Genomic DNA, 16490 nt, shown 5'->3' with positions numbered 1-16490 from the left:
ATGAGCTGGCATTTTTCAGGAATGTGGTCTACGTCCTGGTGCTCTGTTTCTCTGTTTGCTCTTGATGTCTACATACTTGGCATTCTCCGAAACCCACTCTGTGCTGTTACATCGGGGTGTGTCTTCTGTTTAGTTAAAGTAGTTTATTGTTAGGATGGTTTTAGCTTTTTGCTTTGTTTTTCTCTTTTTTTTATTTGTTCTGATGTTTTGGGTTTTTTTGATTCACTGAGTGGGTGAGGGGCGCTTAGGCTACTTTCACACATCAGGTTTTTTCCATCAGGCACAATCCGGAAAAAAACGAGTATAACGGATCCGGTACCGCATCCGTTTTATCCCCATAGATTTGCATTGTTACCGGATTGTGCCTGATGGCTTTGCGTTGCATCCGTTTTTTCCCGGATGCGGCAAAATTAATTAAAGCTGCAACGTATCTTGTAACGTTTTTTTGTCCGGCAAAAAAAACCGCATCGCGCCTGATCCGGCGTGTTTTACCTTGGAAGCCTATGGACACTGGATCCGGCAGAATGCGGCAAAAAATGGATGCGGCTGCCGGATCCGTTTTTGTAAACTGAGCATGCTCCAATGTTTTGAAAAACGGATCCAGCAAAAAAAAAAACGGACAAAATGGATGCAAAAACTGATGCAAAACGGATCCGGCATAACGGATCCGTTAGAAAATGGATCCGGTAGATACGGTTTTTACATTTTTTTTTGCCGGTCCGTTGGATCAGGAAAAAAAAGGCTTGTGCCTGAATGCAGAAAACTGATGTGTGAAAGTAGCCTAAAAGGGGTTCTTTTCCAGTCTTCCTAGATGGATATTGTTGGATATTTTTTGTAAAAAGAAACAATTTTGTAATTTATTGCTTCTTAAAATTTTTTAGCCATTGTTGAGATATTAACACTTGTTTTTGTTTACATCTCGTCGCCTCGGAGACCGACCACCGCTGCTATCTAGCTCAGAAGCACTGCACTGCAGCTAGCCTGGATTAGCGGTTAACCACGCGCTCCAGCTTTAAAACAGCTCTTACAAGCTCAATAGAAAACAGCTTGTAAACACTGCATCTGTTTTGCTGTCTCGCAGTGGTGGTCGGTCTTCTAGACAATGAGCTGTAACGAAAAGAAAAGAGTTAATATCTCAAGAACGGCTGAAAATGTTTACAAGCAGTAAATTGCAAAAATGCTTGTATTTACAAGAACTATCTGATAATACTCATTTCAAGCGTGCATTTATAGCAGTGGTTGTGCATGGTACTGCTGTACCACCCCTTTCAAGTGTGCATATATAGCTGTGCATGGTACTGCTGTGCCACCCCTTCAGGTGAGTATTTATAGCTGTGCCTGGTACTGCTGTGCCGCTCCTTCAGGTGAGTATTTATAGCTGTGCCTGGTACTGCTGTGCCGCCCCTTCAGGTGTGCATGGTACTGCTGTGCCGCCCCTTCAGGTGAGTATTTATAGCTGTGCCTGGTACTGCTGTGCCGCCCCTTCAGGTGTGCATGGTACTTCTGTGCCGCCCCTTCAGGTGTGCATTTTTAACTATGCCTGGTACTGCTGTGCCGCCCCTTCAGGTGTGCATGGTATTGCTGTGCCGCCCCCTTCAGGTGTGCATTTATAGCTGTGCCTGGTACTACTGTGCAGCCCCTTCAGGTGAGTATTTATAGCTGTGCCTGGTACTGCTGTGCCGCCCCTTCAGGTGAGTATTTATAGCTGTGCATGGTACTGCTGTGCCGCCCCTTCAGGTGAGTATTTATAGCTGTGCATGGTACTGCTGTGCCGCCCCTTCAGGTGTGCATTTATAGCTGTGCCTGGTACTGTGCAGCCCCTTCAGGTGTGCATGGTACTGCTGTGCCGCCCCTTCAGGTGTGCATTTATAGCTGTGCCTGGTACTACTGTGCAGCCCCTTCAGGTGTGCATTTTTAGCTGTGCCTGGTACTGCTGTGCCGCCCCCTTCAGGTGTGCATGGTACTGCTGTGCCGCCCCTTCAGGTGTGCATGGTACTGCTGTGCCGCCCCCTTCAGGTGTGCATGGTACTGCTGTGCCGCCCCCTTCAGGTGTGCATGGTACTGCTGTGCCGCCCCCTTCAGGTGTGCCTGGTACTGCTGTGCCGCCCCCTTCAGGTGTGCCTGGTACTGCTGTGCCGCCCCTTCAGGTGTGCATGGTACTGCTGTGCCGCCCCCTTCAGGTGTGCATGGTACTGCTGTGCCACCCCCTTCAGGTGTGCATGGTACTGCTGTGCCGCCCCCTTCAGGTGTGCATGGTACTGCAGTGCCGCCCCCTTCAGGTGTGCATGGTATTGCTGTGCCGCCCCTTCAGGGGTGCATGGTACTGCTGTGCCGCCCCCTTCAGGTGTGCCTGGTACTGCTGTGCCGCCCCCTTCAGGTGTGCATGGTACTGCTGTGCCGCCCCCTTCAGGTGTGCATGGTACTGCTGTGCCGCCCCTTCAGGTGTGCATGGTACTGCTGTGCCGCCCCCTTCAGGTGTGCCTGGTACTGCTGTGCCGCCCCCTTCAGGTGTGCATGGTACTGCTGTGCCGCCCCCTTCAGGTGTGCATGGTACTGCTGTGCCGCCCCTTCAGGTGTGCATGGTACTGCTGTGCCGCCCCCTTCAGGTGTGCATGGTACTGCTGTGCCGCCCCCTTCAGGTGTGCATGGTACTGCTGTGCCGCCCCCTTCAGGTGTGCATGGTACTGCTGTGCCGCCCCCTTCAGGTGTGCATGGTACTGCTGTGCCGCCCCCTTCAGGTGTGCATGGTACTGCTGTGCCGCCCCCTTCAGGTGTGCATGGTACTGCTGTGCCGCCCCCTTCAGGTGTGCCTGGTACTGCTGTGCCGCCCCCTTCAGGTGTGCCTGGTACTGCTGTGCCGCCCCCTTCAGGTGTGCCTGGTACTGCTGTGCCGCCCCCTTCAGGTGTGCATGGTACTGCTGTGCCGCCCCCTTCAGGTGTGCCTGGTACTGCTGTGCCGCCCCTTCAGGTGTGCATGGTACTGCTGTGCCGCCCCTTCAGGTGTGCATGGTACTGCTGTGCCGCCCCTTCAGGTGTGCATGGTACTGCTGTGCCGCCCCCTTCAGGTGTGCATGGTACTGCTGTGCCGCCCCCTTCAGGTGTGCATGGTACTGCTGTGCCGCCCCCTTCAGGTGTGCATGGTACTGCTGTGCCGCCCCCTTCAGGTGTGCATGGTACTGCTGTGCCGCCCCCTTCAGGTGTGCATGGTACTGCTGTGCCGCCCCTTCAGGTGTGCCTGGTACTGCTGTGCCGCCCCTTCAGGTGTGCATGGTACTGCTGTGCCGCCCCCTTCAGGTGTGCCTGGTACTGCTGTGCCGCCCCCTTCAGGTGTGCATGGTACTGCTGTGCCGCCCCCTTCAGGTGTGCCTGGTACTGCTGTGCCGCCCCTTCAGGTGTGCATGGTACTGCTGTGCCGCCCCTTCAGGTGTGCATTTATAGCTGTGCCTGGTACTACTGTGCAGCCCCTTCAGGTGTGCATTTTTAGCTATGCCTGGTACTGCTGTGCCGCCCCCTTCAGGTGTGCATGGTACTGCTGTGCCGCCCCCTTCAGGTGTGCATGGTACTGCTGTGCCGCCCCCTTCAGGTGTGCATGGTACTGCTGTGCCGCCCCCTACAGGTGTGCCTGGTACTGCTGTGCCGCCCCTTCAGGTGTGCCTGGTACTGCTGTGCCGCCCCTTCAGGTGTGCATGGTACTGCTGTGCCGCCCCCTTCAGGTGTGCCTGGTACTGCTGTGCCGCCCCTTCAGGTGTGCCTGGTACTGCTGTGCCGCCCCCTTCAGGTGTGCCTGGTACTGCTGTGCCGCCCCTTCAGGTGTGCATGGTACTGCTGTGCCGCCCCCTTCAGGTGTGCCTGGTACTGCTGTGCCGCCCCTTCAGGTGTGCATTTATAGCTATGTTCTCAGCTCTTTATCTAGTTTACATTGCAGAAGTCATTGCTCTAGTGCTGCAGTTTGTCTTTTTACGCGCTGGTGCTGAATTCTGAATACAGCTCTGGTTGTGACTTGTGTATACCTTTCGCTATCGGAATATCCTCGGTACTTATTGCCATTGTCGTCTTTCTCTCCCCAGACTCTTCCATGATTGTAAGGCGTTGACAAGATGGCGGTGAACAGCAGGAACAGCGACTGTGTGACTCTCGGGAACGGTAGCCTCCCATCCAAAACGCATTGTTCAGGTCAAACCACCCCCAGCGATGGAGACCAAACCCCTCCGACCACAGAGGAACCGAAACTGAAAGCGAGCCCCAATGGATGCATCTCCCACAATGGTGCGGCCAAACCTTGCCCGATGTTTCGAGAGCACCAGAGACCAACGATTGTGCCCCAGTGCTGCCACCACTGCTCCTATCATCCTCCTGTGACCAGTCGTCAAGACTGCGCCCCCCGTAATGGAGGGACTACGCCGTGCGCCCTGAATCCTGGCTGTTCTCAGCAGCACGCGGAATTCTCTCCAAACTCCGTGTGTCCGAACCATCCGCCTGTATATCACCCCGTCTGCTGCGTGCAGCCGCCCACGGCCTTCAGCCTCCACCAATGGCGCGACCATTTCCAACACCAGCAAGTGCCGCCTCATTTAGTGAACCTCAGGTGAGTGCTCAGTTAGTTGTCTATCAGGCCTCCCATTAGAAATAAGGATTTAAAGGGCAGCTCCATTTTCTGTTGATATTCACGCTATACCATGCTCGGGTGCTCGGTACTTGTAACTAGTGATGAGCGGGCACTACCATGCTCGGGTGCTCGGTACTAGTAACTAGTGATGAGCGAGCACTACCATGCTCGGGTGCTCGGTACTTGTAACTAGTGATGAGCGGGCACTACCATGCTCGGGTGCTCGGTACTTGTAACTAGTGATGAGCGGGCACTACCATGCTCGGGTGCTCAGTACTGGTAACTAGTGATGAGCGGGCACTACCATGCTCGGGTGCTCAGTACTGGTAACTAGTGATGAGTGAGCACTACCATGCTCGGGTGCTCGGTACTTGTAACTAGTGATGAGCGGGCACTACCATGCTCGGGTGCTCAGTACTCGTAACTAGTGATGAGCGGGCACTACCATGCTCAGGTGCTCAGTACTCGGAACTAGTGATGAGCGAGCACTACCATGCTCAGGTGCTCGGTACTCGTAACTAGTGATGAGCGGGCACTACCATGCTCGGGTGCTCAGTACTAGTAACTAGTGATGAGCGGGCACTACCATGCTCGGGTGCTCAGTACTAGTAACTAGTGATGAGCGGGCACTACCATGCTCGGGTGCTCAGTACTAGTAACTAGTGATGAGCGGGCACTACCATGCTCGGGTGCTCTGTACTCGTAACTAGTGATGAGCGGGCACTACCATGCTCAGGTGCTCTGTACTCGTAACTAGTGATGACCGGGCACTACCATGCTCGGGTGCTCAGTACTCGTAACTAGTGATGAGCGGGCACTACCATGCTCAGGTGCTCAGTACTGGTAACTAGTGATGAGCGGGCACTACCATGCTCGGGTGCTCTGTACTCGTAACTAGTGATGAGCGGGCACTACCATGCTCAGGTGCTCTGTACTCGTAACTAGTGATGACCGGGCACTACCATGCTCAGGAGCTCAGTACTGGTAACTAGTGATGAGCGGGCACTACCATGCTCAGGTGCTCTGTACTCGTAACTAGTGGTGAGTGGGCACTACCATGCTCGGGTGCTCAGTACTGGTAACTAGTGGTGAGTGGGCACTACCATGCTCGGGTGCTCAGTACTCATAACTAGTGATGAGCGGGCACTACCATGCTCGGGTGCTCAGTACTCGTAACTAGTGATGAGCGGGCACTACCATGCTCGGGTGCTCAGTACTGGTAACTAGTGATGAGCGGGCACTACCATGCTCAGGTGCTCAGTACTGGTAACTAGTGATGAGCGGGCACTACCATGCTCAGGTGCTCAGTACTGGTAACTAGTGATGAGCGGGTACTACCATGCTCAGGTGCTCAGTACTGGTAACTAGTGATGAGTGGGCACTACCATGCTCAGGTGCTCGGTACTCGTAACTAGTGATGAGCGGGCACTACCATGCTCAGGTGCTCGGTACTCGTAACTAGTGATGAGCGGGCACTACCATGCTCGGGTGCTCAGTACTGCTAACTAGTGATGAGCGGGCACTACCATGCTCAGGTACTCGGTACTCGTAACTAGTGATGAGCGGGCACTACCATGCTCGGGTGCTCAGTACTCGTAACTAGTGATGAGCGGGCACTACCATGCTCAGGTGCTCAGTACTGGTAACTAGTGATGAGCAGGCACTACCATGCTCGGGTGTTCAGCACTGGTAACTAGTGATGAGCGGGCACTACCATGCTCGGGTGCTCAGTACTGGTAACTAGTGATGAGCGGGCACTACCATGCTCGGGTGCTCAGTACTGGTAACTAGTGATGAGCGGGCACTACCATGCTCGGGTGCTCAGTACTGGTAACTAGTGATGAGCGGGCACTACCATGCTCGGGTGCTCAGTACTGGTAACTAGTGATGAGTGGGCACTACCATGCTCAGGTGCTCAGTACTGGTAACTAGTGATGAGCGGGCACTACCATGCTCAGGTGCTCAGTACTGGTAACTAGTGATGAGCGGGCACTACCATGCTCGGGTGCTCAGTACTGGTAACTAGTGATGAGTGGGCACTACCATGCTCGGGTGCTGAGTACTGGTAACTAGTGATGAGCGGGCACTACCATGCTCAGGTGCTCAGTACTGGTAACTAGTGATGAGCGGGCACTACCATGCTCAGGTGCTCAGTACTGGTAACTAGTGATGAGCGGGCACTACCATGCTCAGGTGCTCAGTACTGGTAACTAGTGATGAGCGGGCACTACCATGCTCGGGTGCTCAGTACTCGTAACTAGTGATGAGCGGGCACTACCATGCTCGGGTGCTCAGTACTGGTAACTAGTGATGAGCGGGCACTACCATGCTCAGGTGCTCAGTACTGGTAACTAGTGATGAGCGGGCACTACCATGCTCAGGTGCTCAGTACTGGTAACTAGTGATGAGCGGGCACTACCATGCTCGGGTGCTCAGTACTGGTAACTAGTGATGAGCGGGCACTACCATGCTCGGGTGCTCAGTACTGGTAACTAGTGATGAGCGGGCACTACCATGCTCGGGTGCTCAGTACTGGTAACTAGTGATGAGCGGGCACTACCATGCTCGGGTGCTCAGTACTGGTAACTAGTGATGAGCGGGCACTACCATGCTCGGGTGCTCTGTACTTGTAACTAGTGATGAGCGGGCACTACCATGCTCGGGTGTTCAGCACTCGTAACTAGTGATCAGGCTTATATGACACCACTGGAGGGGGGGAGGGGGGGGGTGCAGGACATTTGTTAAAAAATGGGACTCAATTGATGAATCAGTTGGAAATCCCAAACCTCATTTACCGTGAATAATATAAAAAGGAAGCATCAGGCAAACACATATGAAACAGACTATAAAAAAGGCGGAAATTAAAAGAAGAATGAGGCACAAATGAGAAACAGGCGAAATATAGCAAAAAGTAGACCAAAAAAAGGCAAAAGCGCAATAATGACTCGGGCTCCGTGTCTTCAGCGAGGACTCGCTCTGTCCTGATGCTTTTAATAGGTGCAGGACGTGGATGATGACGGCTGCGGGGCTCGTTGACTTAATTTGGAAATTTGGAGAAACTTTGCTCTAGGCCACAGCTTGTCAAAGTTTTAAAGCCGAGGACCCCCTACTGAAAAAGTGAGAAAGTTTCATCAAAGTACCCCCCCGCCCGGCTACAATCACATGCAGAGAGCTGAGCAAAATGACTTGTAGGACTCTCATAGAGACCCCCAGAGACATGACATGAACCTTGGAGACCTTACCAAGAAGTGTCACAGTAGGTACAGGTTAGTACCAAGCGATTGACGAAAGGGAAGGGAAACCCTGTGTCTAGGGAAAGGGAAGCTGGTGACCGCTGACCAAACCTACTGCTGGTCCCTGGGGTCCCTCACCACCTTACATAGGTTCTGCACCTATGCGCCGAGCTGGACACTGACCCTAGGTATCCCTATCGCTGGTCCCTCACCACCCTAGATTGGTTCCACACCTATGCGCCGAGTTGGATACCTGGCCCTAGGTATCCCTACTGCTGGGCCCTAAATAGGGAACGGGTGGGATGAGCTCTTCGTCAACATCACTAAACACTATAGAAGACACAAGAGGGACACACAGGGGGGGGGAAATGAACTACTTATCTACAGATGACACAGGTAGAAGGTCAGCAAGGTTTTCAGCAATGACACCCCAGAGGAGTACAAGCCACCTGCTTGCAACCAAAGCTTAAAGGAGCTGAAAATATCACCAGCACTAGTCCAAGGAAGGAAGGGGTATTGAAGCACCAAGATAATGCTGATGATCAGCAGCTGGATGGAAGGTGAGCTCCTGCTGGGTCCAAAAGGGGGAGAGATGAAACCCATACCAATGAATACTGACAGCAGGAACAATGGAATGTTGGGGATTATTCTGCACAGCCAAACGCTGTGACCTTCTATGGCCAGAAACCACATGACTGTCACCCATGACACACTCATGACAACCTAGACTACCAAACAAGAGCCACTCCTGCCTAAAGGGTGGTTCCACCGAGACTCCCTATCTCTTTGAAGTCATTGCATTTTGCATTCAAGGTCTTTAAAGGGATTGTCCACCTTTTAGGGAACTGTCTGTTTTTCTTGCTTACATGTCTATATTTTTGGCTAAAAGTCGAATTGTAATTGGGTTTTATATATAATTTTGCACCGTTTGCCTTCTATACGCTGTCTATTGCCGGCTGCAGAGTGAGTCAACTGAAGATCGGTTAGTAAGCTCATTCTGGCCATCTAAAGTGAGAGTCTAAATCTTTTATTTGAAAAACTGACCCCAGAGATGGACAACCCCTTTAAGTCAAACGTAAATCCTTCTAGAAACCTCTGCCGTCAAGTCTATGCCTTCACCAGAAGGTAACATCAGCGCTTCATTCTCCGGTCTCCTGCGACTCTCCCTCCCGTCATGGGAGAACCTCGGGCCAAGACTTTCTGTTGGATAATTACATGTTAAAATCAGATTTCACTTCATTCTCTCCGAACAAAACATCAGATAACTCGATCCGGCTGAGCTCGTCCCGTGTCTTTGAGGTGACTTCTTTCCGCCCTGTTTGGGTGAGGCCTCCTCCTCCTCTCTTGACTTTTGTTGGGGGTTTGTGTCCTCCGTCTGCTCTGGGAATTCTCAGGACCATTTGTGAGAAGTAAGAGGAGGACAATCCCGTTTGTCTCCGGTTACAGTCAACAAAATATGTTGACAGATTCTTTGTGCTGTAAATATCTCCTGAATGGAAAGGCCCCGGTGAACCTGCTGCCGAATAGTCTTCCCAGGAGAACATGATCATCCCTCGGTATCCTTCGCGAAATAGGTCCCTACATTCATGGTGGTGGACAAAACGGCAAAGTGTTCCGAAAACATATTCTCCAGAAGTCTCAGTAAAACAGAGGCGATATTTATCTTCTCCGAAGCTGGAACGGATGACCCGACTCCTAGGATAATGTTGTCCCTCGTTATTACCAGGAACCGAATATGGTAGAAGATCTCAGATTCTCCTTCGACTACGACGGAGACATTTTTCTGGTTGTCGTCCAGGTCTTGCAGTACAATTTTACTGGCAGACGGCTAACAGACGGCACACCGGTAATTAGGGGAGAGCCGGCTACAACATCCATTGCTTATAATCCCAGAGATGTTGTAGACTCGTTATTGGAACGTACAAGCCAGTAGTCCAGAACTTCTGCTAATCCAGAAACCAACAGAAAATAAGTCTTAGGGGGGAAACATTATACAAATGCTTAAAGGAACTCGCAACTATCATCACAAGATAAAAATCTAATATTGACTCGATCCGAAAGAGAAATATATAAAGTAATCCTCTCTTAATCTCCCAGGAGGACCTTACTCCTCTTACCTGTTCTGGCTATAAGGCTAGTCTCACACTTGCGTTGAACGGCATCCGTTGCATTGGGTTGTGTGACGGACGCAACGGATCGTACAAAACAATGGAAAGCTTTTTTTTTTCTTTACAGTTTTACCGGCAGCTGACCATTGTGAAAAATCAGCTGATCGCCCGGCTGCCAGGCGCTGATCGCTCTCACATGCCGGCTGCCGGGCGATCAGCTGAGAGTTCTCACATGCCGGCGGCCGGGCGATCAGCTGAGAGCTCTCACATGCCGGCGACCGAGCACTCAGCTGAGAACTCTCACATGCCGGCGGCCGGGCGCTCAGCTGATAGCTCTCACATGCCGGCTGCCGGGCGCTCAGCTGATCGCTCTCACATGCCGGCGGCCGGGCACTCAGCTGAGAGCTCTCACATGCCGGCGGCCGGGCGATCAGCTGAGAGCTCTCACATGCCGGCAGGCGGGCGCTCAGCTGATCGCTCTCACATGCCGGCGGCCGGGCACTCAGCTGAGAGCTCTCACATGCCGGCGGCCGGGCGATCAGCTGAGAGCTCTCACATGCCGGCAGGCGGGCGATCAGCTGAGTGCTCTCACATGCCGGCGGCCGGGCGATCAGCTGAGCGCTCTCACATGCCGGCGGCCGGGCGATCAGCTGAGAGTTCTCACATGCCGGCGGCCGGGCGATCAGCTGAGAGCTCTCACATGCCGGCGGCCGGGCGCTCAGCTGATAGCTCTCACATGCCGGCTGCCGGGCGCTCAGCTGATCGCTCTCACATGCCGGCGGCCGAGCACTCAGCTGAGAGCTCTCACGTGCAGGCTGCCGGGCGCTCAGCTGAGAGCTCTCACATGCCGGCTGCCGGGCGCTCAGCTGAGAGCTCTCACATGCCGGCGGCCGGGCGATCAGCTGAGTGCTCTCACATGCCGGCGGCCGGGCGATCAGCTGAGAGCTCTCACATACCGGCGGTCGAGCGATCAGCTGAGAGCTCTCACATACCGGCGACCGAGCACTCAGCTGAGAGCTCTCACATGCCGGCGGCCGGGCGCTCAGCTGATCGCTCTCACATGCCGGCTGCCGGGCGCTCAGCTGAGCGCTCTCACATGCCAGCGGCCGGGCACTCAGCTGAGAGCTCTCACATGCCGGCGGCCGGGCGATCAGCTGAGAGCTCTCACATGCCGGCGGCCGGGCGATCAGCTGAGAGCTCTCACATGCTGGCTGCCAGGCGCTCAGCTGATCGCTCTCACATGCCGGCTGCCGGGCGCTCAGCTGAGAGCTCTCACATGCCGGCTGCTCAGCTGAGAGCTCTCACATGCAGGCTGCCGGGCGCTCAGCTGATCGCTCTCACATGCCGGCTGCCGGGCGCTCAGCTGAGAGCTCTCACATGCAGGCGGCCGGGCGCTCAGCTGAGAGCTCTCACATGCCGGCGGCCGGGCGATCAGCTGAGAGCTCTCACATGCCGGCGGCCGGGCGATCAGCTGAGAGCTCTCACATGCCGGCGGCCGGGCGATCAGCTGAGAGCTCTCACATGCCGGCGGCCGGGCGATCAGCTGAGAGCTCTCACATGCCGGCGGCTGGGCGATCAGCTGAGAGCTCTCACATGCCGGCGATCAGCTGAGCGCTCTCGCATGCCGGCGGCCGGGCGCTCAGCTGAGAGCTCTCGCATGCCGGCGGCCGGGCGCTCAGCTGAGAGCTCTCGCATGCCGGCGGCCGGGCGCTCAGCTGAGAGCTCTCACATGCCGGCTGCCGGGCGCTCAGCTGAGAGCTCTCACATGCCGGCGGCCGGGCGATCAGCTGAGAGCTCTCACATGCCGGCGGTCAGGCGATCAGCTGAGAGCTCTCACATGCCGGCGGTCAGGCGATCAGCTGAACATTCGGCCACCGAGAGACAAAATAAAGTTTCTGTGATTTAAAAAAAAAAAAAAAAAATGAGCATGCGCAGAGAAAAATAGAGGATTCCGCCGCTCAAAAAACGTTACATGCTGCGTTCCTTCGGCCCGGCGGACGCAACACAGCGTCGGCCAGCGGAAGCAACGTAGGTACTTTTGGCACAATACATCATCCATACAAGTCTATGGGAAGCAGCGGAATCTGTAAACGGATTCTGCTGTTTTCCAAAAGGGCGGATTGTGACGGAAGGAAAAAAACGCAAGTGTGAAAGTACCCTAAGACAACTGGCTGCAGCAGGAGCCTCTCCCCACTTCCCATCCCCAATGCAGTAGGACAAAAATATAAGGCCACACCCCCTTGACTTTGCCTCTGCTTAGTCATTTCCTAGCTGAAAATAGAACGGATCAGCAAGAGATTGACCTCTGTGTTCTCTGCAGAATTCTGGATTGTTTTGGTCTGTTTTCACCAGTTTTGGTATCTTGTGGCTATTTATTTACTTATTTGTTTATTTTAGTTTGTTATGAACTGTTTTGGCCTAGTTTGATTTGTTTTTGGCTAGTGTTTGATTGTTTTTTGGTTATTTTGGTTTTGTTTTGGCTAGTTTTGGTGGTGTTACATTTTGTTTTGGACACTTTTGGTCTGTTTTGATTACGTTTTTTTGCTAGTTTATTTTTTGTTTTTGTACTGTCTTGGTCTGTTTCGAATTTTTTGAGCTGTGTTTGATTTTTTTTTTGTTAATTCGGTTTTGTTTTGATCTGTGTTTGGTTTTTATTGGCTAGTTTTGCTTGTGTTGAGTTTATTTTGAACTCTTTTAGCCTGTTTTGATTTGTTTTGGCTAGTTTCTGTTTTATTTGTTTTTGTACCGTTTGGTCTGTTTTGAATTTTTTGAGCTCTGTTTGATTATTTTTGTTGTTTTGGTTTTGTTTTCTTTTTGTTTTTTATTGGCTAGTTTTGGTTGTGCTGAGTTTATTTTGGTTTGTTTTCAACTCTTGGCTAGTTTCTGGGGGGAGGTGTTAGTTTTGGCTTGTTTTGAAGTGTTCTGGTCTGCTTTGATTTGTGTTTGACCTTTTTTTTATGTTATTTTAGTTTTGTTTTGATCTGTGTTTGGTTTTTATTGGCTAGTTTTGGTTGTGTTGAGTTTATTTTGGTTTGTTTTGAACTCTTTTAGCCTGTTTTGATTTGTTTTGGCTAGTTTCTGAGTTTTATTTGTTCTTTTTGGCTTGTTTTGAAGTGTTCTGGTCTGCCTTGATTTGTGTTTGATTTTTTTTTTTTGTTTTGGGTTTGTTTTGGCTAGTTTTAGTTGTGTTGAGTTTATTTTGGTTTGTTTTGAACTCTTGGCTAGTTTCTGGGGTTTTGTTAGTTTTGGTTTTGTTTTGTACCGTATTGGTCTGTTTCTTTTGTTAGCTTTTCGGTCTGTTTTGGTTTCTTTTTGGTCTGTTTTGCCTAGTTTCTGGGTTTTGTTTTTTTTTTTGTTAGTTTTGTGTTTGTTTTGTACCGTATTGGTCTGGTTTTTTTCTGTTAGCTTTGGGTCTGTTTGGTCTGTTTTTGGTCTGTTTTGCCTAGTTTCTGGGGGGGGGAGGTGTTAGTTTTGGCTTGTTTTGAAGTGTTCTGGTCTGCTTTGATTTGTGTTTGACCTTTTTTTTATGTTATTTTAGTTTTGTTTTGATCTGTGTTTGGTTTTTATTGGCTAGTTTTGGTTGTGTTGAGTTTATTTTGGTTTGTTTTGAACTCTTTTAGCCTGTTTTGATTTGTTTTGGCTAGTTTCTGAGTTTTATTTGTTCTTTTTGGCTTGTTTTGAAGTGTTCTGGTCTGCCTTGATTTGTGTTTGATTTTTTTTTTTTTTTTGGGTTTGTTTTGGCTAGTTTTAGTTGTGTTGAGTTTATTTTGGTTTGTTTTGAACTCTTGGCTAGTTTCTGGGGTTTTGTTAGTTTTGGTTTTGTTTTGTACCGTATTGGTCTGTTTCTTTTGTTAGCTTTTCGGTCTGTTTTGGTTTCTTTTTGGTCTGTTTTGCCTAGTTTCTGGGTTTTGTTTTTTTTTTTGTTAGTTTTGTGTTTGTTTTGTACCGTATTGGTCTGGTTTTTTTCTGTTAGCTTTGGGTCTGTTTGGTCTGTTTTTGGTCTGTTTTGCCTAGTTTCTGGGGGGGGGGGTTGTTAGCTTTGGGGTTTTTTTGGTCTGTTTAGTTTTGGGGGTTTTTTTTGCTAGTTTTGGTTTGTTTTAGTTTGTATTAGCTTTTCTTTTTTATTTTTCTTCCCCCCGACTTTCCTATAGACAACCAAAGGTAGTTTTCTTCTAACATGCGGTGGAGATAAGCGGTGCCAAACACCGGACAATGTTTATCTTCCTGGGAAGTTTTCCTGTAAATCTAACATGACTGTGGGCAACACGATGTTGTACGCCCTGTAGACACTGAATCTGTGGTTGACATTCGTATTATGTGTATTAATAGCTAATATTTATACCTCATAAATTCAGATTGTTGTGATTTTGATCTGTTCTCGGGATGTCGTGTCTGTAGGACATGAGGAATCGGGTCTCATGAAATCAGATTGTCCTGGTTAATCCTTGTTCTTCTCTTCTGATGCCCTAGAGATGATTTTATCAGTTGATTATCACGATTACTACTTTTATTGATAATCTCCATGATCAGCTGACCCAAAATTGCAAATTAAACCGTACCTGTTGTACTTATCAGAATAAGCGGTCGTGTGGGTGAACGTGAGGAATAACACTATTAATGGCCGTTATGTGCATTTTTCACCAGTTTTCTCCTCTGCAGACTCTTCCTCTTATTCACAGTTGTCTCTGAGCTGGTGGGTGCAGACTAGCAAGAATGATGTCTCCCAAACACAGCACACACAGACAAAGGGATTCCTGCTCTTCTGTCTCTATGTAGCTCATGTTTAGAGATGAGCAAACTCAAACGTTTAAGTTCAGTGGTGGTACCGACACAGCTTTACGTATGCAAACCACTCGAGTGAGCAGTGCTGTGCTCGGGTACACTCAGTGCTCAGCCCAGTGCGAGCCACTTGAAGTGTGTGAATGGTTTGCACTGGGGTAAAATCAGCGATATTGGGTGTAGTGTACACAAAAAAAAACAAAGCTCCCCCTCTCTCCCCCCGGAAGTGATCTGTTTATAGCTGACTGCATGTGGGCTGAGACCGAAAACTGCCCAATCAGTGACTTCAAATGAACTTTGGGTCAAATTTGGGTCCCAAACCAAACCGGCTGAACCCGCTGAACTGAACGTCCACATGTCCACTCATTTCTACTCATGTTGAGAAGCAGCAGTTGCATGGAGGACATTATACAGCAGTACTGAGCACTGTAGAATCCAGCTCGCAAGTATTCTATACAATCTGCCCATGTCCGCCTAGTCTCTCGCTGTGCTCTCCTCCTAGTTTCTGCTCTCTATAGACCCCAACAAGACTGTTTTTCAGAATGAATGACTCAGAAGGGCGGCACGGTGGCTCAGTGGTTAGCACTGCAGTCTTGCAGCGCTGGGGTCGTGGGTTCGAATCCCAGTAAGGACAACATCTGCAAGCTTTGTATGTTCTCCCCGTGTTTGCGTAGGTTTCCTCCGGGTACTCTGGTTTCCTCCCACACTCCAAAGACCTACAGATAGGGAACTTAGATTGTGAGTCCCAATGGGGACAGTATTCCTGATGTATGTAAAGCGCTGTGGAATGTTAGCGCTATATAAAAGTCGAGAAAGAAGCAGATTTCTCTGATAGGTTACAAAATTTATAGTTGCATATTTATGTCCAGATACAATCTTGCTATAAACTGATCAAATTTGTCGAAACAGCCATGATCAGTGGTCTTATCGCTTCCCCTTTATAGGGAATTTCCATCAAAAAGACCATCGCTAGAGTACCAGTGGCATCATTGTTCATGGCTATTGAAAGCCTTTCTCAATAGCTCTGTGGTCTTCTTAGTAACATGTGACCTTCAAGATGGACAAGGGTGGTAGACCTAAGGCCCTAATGAGCTGACCGTTTTACTATTTCTGGGGGTCTCCTGACTCTACTGTAGATTCCCAACCGCCGATCCTTATCTTCTCCAAGAGATAAGCAGCTGCCAGAGTTGTTTGAGGGTGTTTTTTTCCATGAAGAACGTAGGAGCACTTGGCCAAGCTGAGCGTTCCTGGAGGACACTGAAGACATGGCTACTAAATGGTCATTTGGCCAACAGCTATCTATTGAGTATGGGGGCTAGAAAAGCCAAACGGTATGATTCTTCACTATTTTTTACATTGAGCCATCCTGCTACCCATCACATCTCACCCTCCCACCATCCCTGGCATCCTTCAGCAGGACGTGCGCCGGACTTTATCTTCTCCAAGAGATAGGCAGCTGCCAGAGGAGTTTGAGGGCGTCTTTTTCCATGAAGAACGTAGGAGCACTTGGCCAAGCTGAGCGTTCATGGACGACTATGAAGACATGGCTTTCGAATGGTCATTTGGCCAACATCTATCCATTGAGTATGGCGGCTATAGAAGCCAAATGGTATGATTCGCCACCAGTTTTTACATTGAGCTATCCTGCTACCCATCACGTCGCCCCCCTCCCCCCCCATCCCTGGCATCCTTCAGCAGGACGTGCGCTGGACTTTATCTTCTCCAAGAGATAGGCAGCTGCCAGAGGAGTTTGAGGTCGTCATG

The 16490-nt window shown here is 50.6% G+C and overlaps 1 protein-coding gene across 2 annotated transcripts in view; it reads left to right on the top strand.

Annotated features, from left to right (window-relative positions):
• The window catches only part of DISP1 (dispatched RND transporter family member 1), a 163393-nt gene that overhangs the window by 58747 nt on the left and 88156 nt on the right, over nucleotides 1-16490 (top strand). For both annotated transcript variants that reach the window (XM_075339099.1, XM_075339100.1), the window contains one exon: nucleotides 4068-4585. In XM_075339099.1, coding sequence (XP_075195214.1) covers nucleotides 4098-4585 — 488 coding nt within the window. In that variant the 5' untranslated portion in view covers nucleotides 4068-4097. The remainder of the gene's footprint in view (nucleotides 1-4067; nucleotides 4586-16490) is intronic.

This window comes from Anomaloglossus baeobatrachus, chromosome 3 (assembly GCF_048569485.1).
Source record: "Anomaloglossus baeobatrachus isolate aAnoBae1 chromosome 3, aAnoBae1.hap1, whole genome shotgun sequence".
Taxonomy (NCBI): domain Eukaryota; kingdom Metazoa; phylum Chordata; class Amphibia; order Anura; family Aromobatidae; genus Anomaloglossus; species Anomaloglossus baeobatrachus.
Note: the sequence above shows the minus strand (reverse complement) of the source record. Positions and strands in the feature narration are given on the sequence as shown.